We start from the raw sequence: 12,157 nt of genomic DNA, 5'->3' as shown, positions 1-12,157 counted from the left end.
TAGATATAAAAATAATATAGCAAGAATATGTAAGTATGAAAATCCTATGCTTTAAATATTTAATAAATGCTGTATAACTATACAGAACTCACTGGTAGAATGAATTAAATGTGATGCCTGTTAATTTAGTTTAAATTTCAAATCTGGAAAAGGCATATAATCTTTTGCTGAAACAAATGTGTTTATTTCATAGCTAGCAATAACAAGCTGCTCTGTAAATGTTTTGAAAATCCATATTTTTGTGGACAAAAAACATTGAAAATTAGGCCAAAAAAATTGTTTTTTTCCCATTTCTTTACCACTTAATTTCATACCTACAGGATAGTTCATAATTTTAGTTAATGAGTAGATAAGGTTGGATCTGCCTTATGATTGCTTTTTGTAATTGTTACGAAACAAACTGAATCCAAAGCTAGCTATCTTTTAATTCTTATTTTTAAAAATTATAAAGCTGGGTATGGCAGCTTAATAATGTTATTCATAAATAGCATCAATATTTTTCTCAGCCACAGAAAGTTGGCAAATATGAAATAATGTGTTACGGTAATTATATTATTTGTTAGATATAACATGTAAACAAATGGCTACAATTTTAATGCAGGAATGTCATAGCAAGAAGTAATATGCACACCCTGTGCTCTACATTGGGCTCCATGTAAAATTTTTGACTTTTTGTTTAGCCATTAGAATAAAAATTGGACAATCTAGATATTTCAAATCAAATAAAACTGTGAATTGTTTCATGATTTAGTGACAATACTTCAAAAAGTGTTTTATTAACATTTTCATTCACTCTGGGGTTTTCGTTTTGTTTTTGTGTGTGTGTATGTGGTTTTTGTCTAGGGAGATCATATTGACTCGGAAGCAGTACGAGGTGAGGTATTAAAAGTTGGAAATAAGAGCTGTGAGAATATCCATTCCAAATCAGATTCGATCTTCTGTACTGTTCCCAGTGAGTTGCTGAAGTCCAACAGTGAGCTAAGTATAGAGGTGAGATTCCTGCATTGCTTAAACATTATGGGGCAGTAAACATTATGGGGGCAGTAAAAAAAAACAAACAAACTTAGAAATGTCTACTATCTCACACAGGTTTAAAGTAGCATAGTATACCACATCCTAATGCTTGTTTCAGCTTTCTTCAGGGAAAATGAAGGCTGAGTTCATTAAATGCAATCAGCTAATGACTATGAGCAATTTTTAGACTCTTGTTGGATAGCAGTTGGAACATCCTGGTTTTCATTCTCAGGCTGATTCACCTAAATTCTGGGCTTAGAAAAAATTCACAGTCAAAAATTGACTTCGACGAATAAAAATCACATCCTATGCTTTAAAAAAATAAGAAGGGACTTGGGGCCCTGCATACATCAGAGAAGTAATATCAACACCCTTTAAGTGCCTTTTTAGATGTATGCTGCACTTACTCATATAGGGCCGGATTTTAATACCTACGCGCGGGCGGACATTTGTGCGCACAAATGTACGCCCAATTTTATAACATGCGCGCACAGCCGCGAGCATGTTATAAAATCCGGGGTCAGGGCGCGCAAGGGAGTGCACAATAGTGCACCTTGCGTGCGCCGAGCCCTTGGGGCACCCTGCTAGCTTTCCCCGTTCCCTCCAAGGCCACTCCGAAATCGACCTTGGAGGGAAATCGGAGAGAAAATCGGAGCGGCCTTGAAGGGAAATGTCTTTCTGCCCTCCCCCCACCTTCCCCTCCCTAACCTGCCCCCCAGCCCTACCTAAAACCCCCGCCTAACCTTTATTTTATAAGTTGTGCCTGCCTCTGGGCAGGCATATGTTGCATGCGCCGGCCAATGGCCGGCCCGCGATCCCGGGCACAGTGCCAAATGGCCGTTGTGCCTGGAGGTTCTGGCCCTGCCCCGGACTGCCCCGCCCCTTTTTTTCAAGCCCCGGGACTTACACGCGTCCCGGGGCTTTATGCACTCCGTCGGGCCTTTTGAAAATAGGCCCAGCTCACGTAACTCCCTTACACGCGTAAATCCTTTGAAAATTTGCCCCATTAATGCTTTATCATCTTCGTTAGAACATGCAGGGCTCTTTAACATGCCTTTCCTGAAATGCAGAGTCATTGAGCATGGTGCCATCATAGTGTCAGCACGAACTATATCAAGATGCCAAAAACGATTTCCTCCTGCCAATCACCACACTGTTTTGTTTTAATGTGCCCAAAACCATGTATGCCGTCTTACTCCATTGGAGGCAATAAGGAAAAGGAATAATTAAAACATATTCATCTTGCCACCACCCCAAAGTTTTGAATCCTCTCTGATAGAGGCAGTGAAACCAATAAATTCCTCTTTTTTTTGTTTTTTTTTGGAATGTTTGACCATTTTTGCAATCATGTGTATGTGTGAGTAGTTTAGTGGAGAGGAGTACATGTTATAAAATCCGATGGCCACACGCACATGTGTGCTGGATTTTGAAATCCACGCGTGCATGCGCATGGGGGAGAATTTTTGCAAAATACGCGTGGCGACGCACTCAGGCCTCCCCCAGATCCCACCCAGTCCGCTCCAATTAAAGAGCAGACTGGGAGGGAACTTTCCTACCCCTAACCCTACCCTTCCTACCTCTTCCCCGACCCCTAACCTAACCCTACCTATCCCTAATTCTTTTATTTTAATACTGCTCCCTGGGAGCAGAAGTGATCTCCGCGCGCCGGCAGCTGTGCTTCCCAGGGACAGCGGCTAATGACACTGTCCCAGCCCACCCCTTGTGCAGGGCCAGGCACTTCAGCAGGGTCCAAGCGCGTGCCACACCTTGAATATCGTGTGCAATTCTGGTCATCGCATCTCACAAAAGATTACAGCAGAATTAAAAACGATGCAGAGAAGGGCAACAAAAATGATTACAGGGTTGGATCGGCTCCCTTATGAAGAAAAGCTAAACAAGTTAGGGCTCTTCAGCTTGAAGAAGAGACAACTTAATGGGGATATGATAGAGGTTTATAAAATTATGTATGGTATGGAAGACGTCAATAGAGAAGTTATTTACAGTATCAAATAGTTCAAGGACTAGGGGACACTCGCTGAAACTAACAGCAGGTTTAAAAGACAAGTATTTTTTTTCAATCAATGCGCAATTATATTATGAAACTTGTTGCCAGAAAATGTGGTTAAGGCTAGTAGTATGAGTTTAAAAAATAACCACGTTTAAGAAAGGTTTAGGCAAGTTTCTGGAGGACAGGTCCATATATAATTATTAGCCAAATAGACTTTGGTTTCTCCACCTCTTAGTTCTTAGGAAGAGCAACATGAAACAGACTTTCATTTTGGGATTTTCTGGGTACTTCCAGTCAACCCATGTCAAAGAGAGAGAATGGTCGGTGGACCATTGGTCTGAGGCTCTGAGCAAACATGGCATGTTCTTACAGTGCCCTGTAAAAGTCTTCACACCCTTATACACTTTTCTTATTGCTGTCTAAAATATACAAATCAAAATGTATTAAAGTAGGAGTTTATTTCACTGATCTACACAACATACTCTACACTTTCAGAAACAAAAAGTGTTGAATGCACAAGTCTTCACACCCTTTATCATAGCAAATGCAAATTAGATCCTGTTCAAAATATTGCTTTAAGAAGGCCCTTAATATATTAGAGACCACCTGCTCAGACTGATTTGGATATTCCTGGATGAAGAAACAAGTTGTTTCTATTGTTTGAAATGAAGTAAAGGCCAAAACGTGCCAAACAAAAAGCTACTAAAAGAACTCGGGGGATAACATTATTGAAAGGTACAAATTGAAGAAAGGCTATAAGAAAATGTAAACGTCCCTTGGAGCTCTGTCAGATCCATCATTGTAAAGTGAAAACAGGTTGACTCCACCAAGAACCGCTGTGATCAGGCTGTCCTTCCAAAGTCAATAGCCAGGGGTTAAAGAAACTGCTGCAGAAGGTCACCGTGCGGCCTAAGATTACTTTATGCTTAAATATGTTTATTAATAGCACTGTAACAGTCAGTACACTAATTAGAGTCACAATAGCATACATTAAAGCAATTTAAATGAACAAGCAGATTAATTGTGCAACAAATCTTAAAATAAACCTGGCAATATAATCTTTTATTTTTATTCTCTCCCACACTCATTCAGGTCAACATGTGACAAAAAACAACAAAACTCATCAGATAGATCAGATGCTGTACTCTTGTACATCTGACCTCTTCCATCATGACCGGGTTTCTCCTTCCCACCCTATTATAGTCCCTTCCCTCATCTTCCCCTCCCCCAACCAATCACAGTCTACCTAGTGTGGTATTAAATAGATCTCCCTACAAAGTATTCAGAATTAAATTCCTAGCTTTAGTAGAAAGGCTTTGGCGATACAAATCCCAGACTTCGGGAATCTGGTCTTGGACCTAAAGGACAAATGTGCTGCCAGTGACTCCATGAACAGCATGTTATGAACAGCATTACGCCATTGGCAAAAAGAAGGAGGTGTTACGTCCTTCCAAACCAACAAAATAGAGTAGAGAGAATGAAAAGTGATTTAGGTAAACCTGAAGAGTGGTTGAAGATTTGGCAGCTGGGATTCAATGCCAAGAAGTGCAGAGTCATGCATCTGGGGTGCGGCAATCCAAAAGAGATTTATGTGATTGGCAGTGAAAGACTAATGTGCACAGACTGGTGTGATGGTGTCTGATGATCTGAAGATAGCGAAGCAGTGTTACAAGGCGATAACTACACAGAAGAATGCAGAGCTGCATAGAGGGAGGAATAATCAGTAAGATAAAAGAGGTGATAATGCCCTTGCACAGGTCCTTGATGAGGCCTCACCTGGAGTACTGCGTTCAGTACTGGTGCTCCTATCTCAAAAGGGATAAAGTCAAGATAGAAGAGCAACCAAAATGGTGAGGTGTCAGCTTTGGAAGACTTAATAGGAGAGGCTGAAAGATCTGAATATATATACCTTGAAGAAAGAAGGTACAGAGGAGATGTGATACAGACCTTCAAATATCTCAAAGGTTTTAATGATGCACAATCATCAAACCTTTTCTATTAGAAAGAAATCAATAGAACTAGGGGTCATGAAATGAAACTCATTTCCACAGAGGACAACTCAGAACCAATGTCAGGAAATATTTTTTCATGGAAAGGGTGGCAAATGCCTGGTATAGCCTTCCTGAGGAAGTGATGAAGATGAAAACAGTCAAGGAATTCAAAGGGGCATGGCATAAACACTGTGGATCCCTAAAGGCTAGAGGCTGCAAACAACGAAAAGAGTACATGTTATGGAGTCTCAATTTAGTGGACCCTTGGGCCGACCTGCAAGAGGCTGGGAAAGGTGGTCAATGTCTCTGGTACGCAGCAGGCCGGGAGGCAGATGTACAGGCAGGACGTAGAGGTGCTCTTCACCCTGGAAGCTGGCACTCCCCTGGGAGGAGCCCGTAGGAGCCCAGCCGCTGGGACTTAGGTGGCTTCACCCTTGGAAGCCGAAGCCCCCCCGGGAGGAGCCCATAGGGACCTGGCCGCTGGGACTTAGACAAGTGATGATCAGGACTGGGAACTGGAACCAGACTAGAACAGTCAACAGGAACTGTAGCAGGGCTCAGATACTGGAACCAGACTAGAACAGTTGACAGGAACTGTAGCAAGACTCGGATACTGGAACCAGGCAGGAACTGTAGCAGGACTCGGGTACTGGAACCAGGCAGGAACCAAGCAGGTACTGTGGCAGGCAAGCAGGAACGGAGCGAGCACCAAGGCAGCTCACTCCGGGGCACGGAGCAACAGGGATCCAGAAGGTAAACCCATTGCAAGGCAAAGACTGAGTGTCTGCGGCCGGCTTATCAAGGCCACGGCGTCTGATGTCAGGAACTGGGCGGAGTCACCACTGGCGGGAAACGGCCTAGAAAAGCGCCCAAGTGGCGCGCGCGTGCGCGCGCCTAGGAGCAGGGCATCCATGGGAGGCTTCCTGGCGGCGTGGCCCCGGCGGGGACGCTGCCAAACAGGCCGCAGACTAGGCCACCCGAAGCGGGAACAGGTCCAGGAACACGGAGGTAAGGGTCTGGTTGAGGCACTCGCGGCCAGAACCGTAACAGTACATGTGGGTAACTGGGGGTAACTTGCTGGGGTGGCAGTTGCTACCCTTAAAAAATAACACTATCAAGGCTTAATGCAACTCCATCATTGCTCTCTGCTTCAGCGGCAGTGAGTGGGTCCAGACAGCAACCAACAAGGGCCACAACTTTTACGGTTTGGGAAACAAATAAAAATAAACATGGGGGATAATTAGCTATTGCGGCGCTTACTACCCTTAATCACTATGGGGCAGATTTTAAAAGCCCTGCGCACGTAAATCCAGCTGGATTTACGCGCGCAGGGGACTTGCTCGCTGGCGCGCCTATGTTGCATAGGCCGCCGGTGCGCACAAAGCCCCGGGACACGCGTAAGTCTCGGGGCTTCGCTTGGGGGGCGTGTCGGGGCGGCGCAGCATTCAGGGGCGATCTGGGGGCATGGCCAAGGCCTCCGAACCAGCCCCCGGGCTGAGGAATGGCGCGCCGGCAGCTGGCCGGCGCACGCAAGTTACACCTGCCTCGGGCCTGGATTTTATATAAAATCGGGCGTAGATTTGTTCACGCCGGGTTGTGCAAACAAATCTACCCCTGCGCACAACTTTAAAAATCTACCCCTATGCCTGATACTTTTAATGCAACTCCAACATTGCTCTCTGCTTTCACGGCAACGGTTAATGGAAATTGGATTCAAACAACATCCAAGGGCCCTGACTTTTTCGATCTGGTACACTGATAAGCATGGGGATGACCTGCACAGGGCGGCAGATACTGGCATAAGCTTGCTGGGCAGACTGTGTGGATCATTTGGTCCTTTTCTGCCATCGTTTCTATGTATCAAGGCATGCATAGTTTAGAAAATATGTGTAGCATCTTCTTGTGGTGATATGGAAACACAAATTGCTTAAGGAAGAGAACTTCAGATGTCGAAGTTCACACTGGTATTTTATTTGCCTCCCATTGTTTTCAATGATGTGCTCCCTGCAAATAGCAAATTAATTATACTTTTTACAATGCTGGTGCATGTCTAACAGGCCACAAGATAATAGCTCATACTGGGGTAGATTTTCAGAGCCCTGCTCGCGTAAATCCGCCCAAAACCGGGCGGATTTAGGCGAGCAGGGCCCTGCGCGCCGGGAAGCCTATTTTACATAGGCCTCCCGGCGCGCGCAGAGCCCCGGGACTCGCGTAAGTCCCGGGGTTCTCGGAGGGGGGCGTGTCGGGGGCGTGTCGGGGGGCGGGCCCGGTCGTCGCGGCGTTCCGGGGGCGTGTCGGCAGCGTTTTGGGGGCGGGTACGGGGCGTGGCTACGGCCCGGGGGCGTGGCCGCGCCCTCCGTACCCGCCCCCAGGTCGCGGCCCGGCGCGCAGCAGGCCCGCTGGCGCGCGGGGATTTACGTCTCCCTCCGGGAGGCGTAAATCCCCCGACAAAGGTAAGGGGGGGGTGTAGACAGGGCCGGGGGGGTGGGTTAGGTAGGGGAAGGGAGGGTAAGGTGAGGGGTGGGCAAAGGAAAGTTCCCTCCGAGGCCGCTCCGATTTCGGAGCGGCCTTGGAGGGAACGGGGGGAGGCAGCGCGGCTCGGCGCGCGCAGGCTATACAAAATCGATAGCCTTGCGCGCGCCGATCCAGGATTTTAGTGGATACGCGCGGCTCCGCGCGTATCTACTAAAATCCAGCGTACTTTTGTTTGCGCCTGGAGCGCAAACAAAAGTAGGCTGTTCGCGCTCGTCTGAAAATCTACCCCACTGCATATTAGTTGGTCTTAATATGTTTGAACAACATGTCATCAATTAATGAGTTTAGGTCCACAGTCAAGATTAGTTACAAATGTTTATGGTAATGTGAAAAGATGGAAACTATTATAATGCAATTCTGTGTCAAGTACATGACATAAGGAAAATCTAACTATCATTCCTTCTTCTTTCACTGCTATTCTTGTACTACATATTTCTCATATACTAATTTATAGGAACCTGGCTGCTGAGAACATGATTATTAATCTTATTTCGGTATCACATGGAAAAGAGGATGACCTTTTAAGGCCACATAGGTCCCTTCATCGGCTTTGTTCTCAAAAGCTCATGTACTGCAACATATTTATCTGTTGGTCGGAATAAAATGCATCATGGCCTAAAAAGATTTCTGTTTTCTGCAGGATTAATTTAGCTACAAGAACTCCACACTACAGTAACACATGAGTGCAGTCGCCATTGACAGAAATAAAATATCTGACTACTTGGGAGCTCCATTGTTCTCAAGCTGAGAAAGGATGTTTGCTCCAAAACATCTGTATTCATTTCTGCTTTTCAGGAATAATGGTGGAATACTAAGAACATTGGAGCTCCTATGTGCTGCTTGGATTTTGAATGATGATATATTAATCCCATCTCAGTAGCCAACACCCTGTTTGATAGGGATGTGAATCGTGTCCTCGATCGTCTTAACGATCGATTTCGGCTGGGAGGGGGAGGGAATCGTATTGTTGCCGTTTGGGGGGGTAAAATATCGTGAAAAATCGTTAAAAATCGTTAAAAATCGAAAAATCGAAAAACCGGCACATTAAAACCCCCTAAAACCCACCCCCGACCCTTTAAATTAAATCCCCCACCCTCCCGAACCCCATCCCTCGCCGGAACATCGTTAAAAATCGAAAAATCGAAAAACCGGCACACTAAAACCCCCTAAAACCCACCCCCGACCCTTTAAATCCCCCACCCTCCCGAACCCCCCCCCAAATAACTTAAATAACCTGCGGGTCCAGCGGCGGTCCGGAACGGGCTCCTGCTCCTCAATCTTGTCGTCTTCAGCCGGCGCCATTTTCCAAAATGGCGCCGAAAAATGGCGGCGGCCATAGACGAAAAAGATTGGACGGCAGGAGGTCCTTCCGGACCCCCGCTGGACTTTTGGCAAGTCTCGTGGGGGTCAGGAGGCCCCCCACAAGCTGGCCAAAAGTTCCTGGAGGTCCAGCGGGGGTCAGGGAGCGATTTCCCGCCGCGAATCGTTTTCGTACGGAAAATGGCGCCGGCAGGAGATCGACTGCAGGAGGTCGTTCAGCGAGGCGCCGGAACCCTCGCTGAACGACCTCCTGCAGTCGATCTCCTGCCGGCGCCATTTTCCGTACGAAAACGATTCGCGGCGGGAAATCGCTCCCTGACCCCCGCTGGACCTCCAGGAACTTTTGGCCAGCTTGTGGGGGGCCTCCTGACCCCCACGAGACTTGCCAAAAGTCCAGCGGGGGTCCGGAAGGACCTCCTGCCGTCCAATCTTTTTCGTCTATGGCCGCCGCCATTTTTCGGCGCCATTTTGGAAAATGGCGCCGGCTGAAGACGACAAGATTGAGGAGCAGGAGCCCGTTCCGGACCGCCGCTGGACCCGCAGGTTATTTCAGTTATTTGGGGGGGGGGGTTCGGGAGGGTGGGGGATTTAATTTAAAGGGTCGGGGGTGGGTTTTAGGGGGTTTTAGTGTGCCGGTTTTTCGATTTTTCGATTTTTAACGATGTTCCGGCGAGGGATGGGGTTCGGGAGGGTGGGGGATTTAATTTAAAGGGTCGGGGGTGGGTTTTAGGGGGTTTTAATGTGCCGATTTTTCGATTTTTAACGATTTTTCACGATATTTTACCCCCCCAAACGGCAACAATACGATTCCCTCCCCCTCCCAGCCGAAATCGATCGTTAAGACGATCGAGGACACGATTCACATCCCTATCAAACAGGGTGTTGGCTACTGAGATGGGATTAATATATCATCATTCAAAATCAGCGCCGGAACCCTCGCTGAACGACCTCCTGCAGTCGATCTCCTGCCGGCGCCATTTTCCGTACGAAAACGATTCGCGGCGAGAAATCGCTCCCTGACCCCCGCTGGACCTCCAGGAACTTTTGGCCAGCTTGTGGGGGGCCTCCTGACCCCCACGAGACTTGCCAAAAGTCCAGCGGGGGTCCGGAAGGACCTCCTGCCGTCCAATCTTTTTCGTCTATGGCCGCCGCCATTTTTCGGCGCCATTTTGGAAAATGGCGCCGGCTGAAGACGACAAGATTCAGGAGCAGGAGCCCGTTCCGGACCGCTGCCGTTCCGGACCGCCGCTGGACCCGCAGGTTATTTAAGTTATTTGGGGGGGGGTTCGGGAGGGTGGGGGATTTAATTTAAAGGGTCGGGGGTGGGTTTTAGGGGGTTTTAGTGTGCCGGCTCACGATTCTAACGATTTATAACGATAAATCGTTAGAATCTGTATTGTATTGTGTTCCATAACGGTTTAAGACGATTTTAAAATTATCGGACGATAATTTTAATCGTCCTAAAACGATTCACATCCCTACTGTTTGATATAGTTTCCAAATTTCAGTAGAACCTAGTTATGGCAGTACATCACTCAGTGGTTTGACCATTGGAGAAAGTTAACATCCTTGATTATCAAAAAAACATTTTTGTTTAATTGCACTAGCTGCTTGTTAAATAGGGAAATACTGCTGATTAGCAAACTTTTTTGTTGGCAATGATATTAATATTACTTCTCTTTGGGGTGGGACTTTCTGTTAAATATGCATAAAAGTGGATGCAAGCTGTCACTTCCACTGTTATCGGAACAGTTATGGTTCAGGAAGACCAAAATTTCACGGGAATAATTGCCGGAGTGGTCTCCTTTGTGATCGTATTTTTGATATTGTTGGGAATTCTTCTGTGGATGAAAAAGAAAAAACAAATAAAAGGTACGTTACTATTAATTTCATTAACCATGCCACCTTTCCCCCATCCCCTTCGCGCTACCAGTATAATTTAATCTATGATTCACTTCTATGTTCAGGAAATGTTATCTTTGGTTTTGACCTGCTTTATTTAGTTTTAACCCAATGTAGCTTCTAAAATGTAGTCTAGAAATGCATTAAACCTTTTCCAATAAAGTTATTTACTTGCCTTTATTTCTATTAACCACGGAACACATTTTTCTCTGAGTCATTACGTTTATTCAGGAATAGTTTTCCAAGTGCTGAATATCAAAAATGTCAGAATTAGCAATGACATTTTTAAAAAATGCAGGGATAAGTTGTTTTCTTACTATTTCAGTATTTCTTTTCTTTTTAAGACCTGGGTAGTGAAATGGTTCGCTATGATGGAAGAGTGCACACTCCTCACCTAGACAGACTTGTAAATGTAAGGAATGTAAGTCCAACCACAGAAATGGTTTCAAGTGAATCCGTAGACTACCGATCAACTTTTCAAGAAGGTATGCTGCAAAGGAGTGTGCAATTTTTCTGCTTTATACTATATGTGCAGTATATATGCTGTGACATTTATTGTCTATGTTTGAGCCACAAATTTGTGTTGGTAAAGGGTTTGGTGTCTTTTACACATGCAAATTCTGAACATATTTCATTTAGTATTTCTATTCCATCTTTTACAGCCGGTCAGTCATTTCAAGGTGCATTACATAAGGTGTGGTGAAATCAAATTTAAAGCATTACAACAATTTATTTATTTATTTATTTTAAAGTATTTCTATACCGTTTTTAAAATAGGATGGCATGTTTGCATACATTGTAGTGTTTGGGCAGCTATAATTTCTAAATAACAAAATGTTAATTTAAATCATTGATTATTTACATCCAGTGAGGCTCAGATAGCTAGGAGATGAATTGAACATGAACTGTAGGTTAAGAAATAGCTTGGACATAATAAACTCTTTGACTAGAAGGTGAAGTCTTTTTGTTCCTAGTCCTTCATATTATAGTTTCGTTCTTATGGTTAGTTAGATTGCTGAGTTTGCCATAGAGATTCAGGTGGGGAAAACTTTCAAAGGGTTTAGACCTTAACTTTGGTAGTTAGGCTCCTAAATTGGCCCTTTTGAAAATGTGTTAGGCCTGAATACCTAAATTTAGAATCCTACTTTCACCAGGCTCCTAAATTTAGGAAGCAAAAATGTGAAGTCCATATTCAGAGGCATTTAGCCAGATAACTCAGAAATTATGTGGCTAAATGAATATTTGGGCACTTGTCCAGCTAAATATTAGCCAGATATCTTATTATCCAGCTAAAATTTAGGATAACTTAGTAGCAGTCTGGTAGCATTTTGAGGAGAAGTTATGTTAGCCGGTTAAATTATTCATCTAACTCCAATATTCAGAGTCT

The 12,157-nt window shown here is 45.1% G+C and overlaps 1 protein-coding gene across 7 annotated transcripts in view; it reads left to right on the top strand.

Annotated features, from left to right (window-relative positions):
* Nucleotides 1–12,157, top strand: part of MET (MET proto-oncogene, receptor tyrosine kinase) — a 253,667-nt gene that overhangs the window by 192,624 nt on the left and 48,886 nt on the right. For all 7 annotated transcript variants that reach the window (XR_003858556.1, XM_029615254.1, XM_029615253.1 and 4 more), the window contains 3 exons: nucleotides 844–990; nucleotides 10,584–10,740; nucleotides 11,115–11,255. Coding sequence is in view for 6 of the 7 variants with exons in the window: in XM_029615254.1 (XP_029471114.1) it covers nucleotides 844–990; nucleotides 10,584–10,740; nucleotides 11,115–11,255 (445 nt within the window). In the remaining variant the exon portion in view is untranslated. The remainder of the gene's footprint in view (nucleotides 1–843; nucleotides 991–10,583; nucleotides 10,741–11,114; nucleotides 11,256–12,157) is intronic.

The sequence above is a fragment of the Rhinatrema bivittatum genome, chromosome 9 (genome assembly GCF_901001135.1).
Source record: "Rhinatrema bivittatum chromosome 9, aRhiBiv1.1, whole genome shotgun sequence".
Classification (NCBI taxonomy): Eukaryota; Metazoa; Chordata; class Amphibia; order Gymnophiona; family Rhinatrematidae; genus Rhinatrema; species Rhinatrema bivittatum.
Note: the sequence above shows the minus strand (reverse complement) of the source record. Positions and strands in the feature narration are given on the sequence as shown.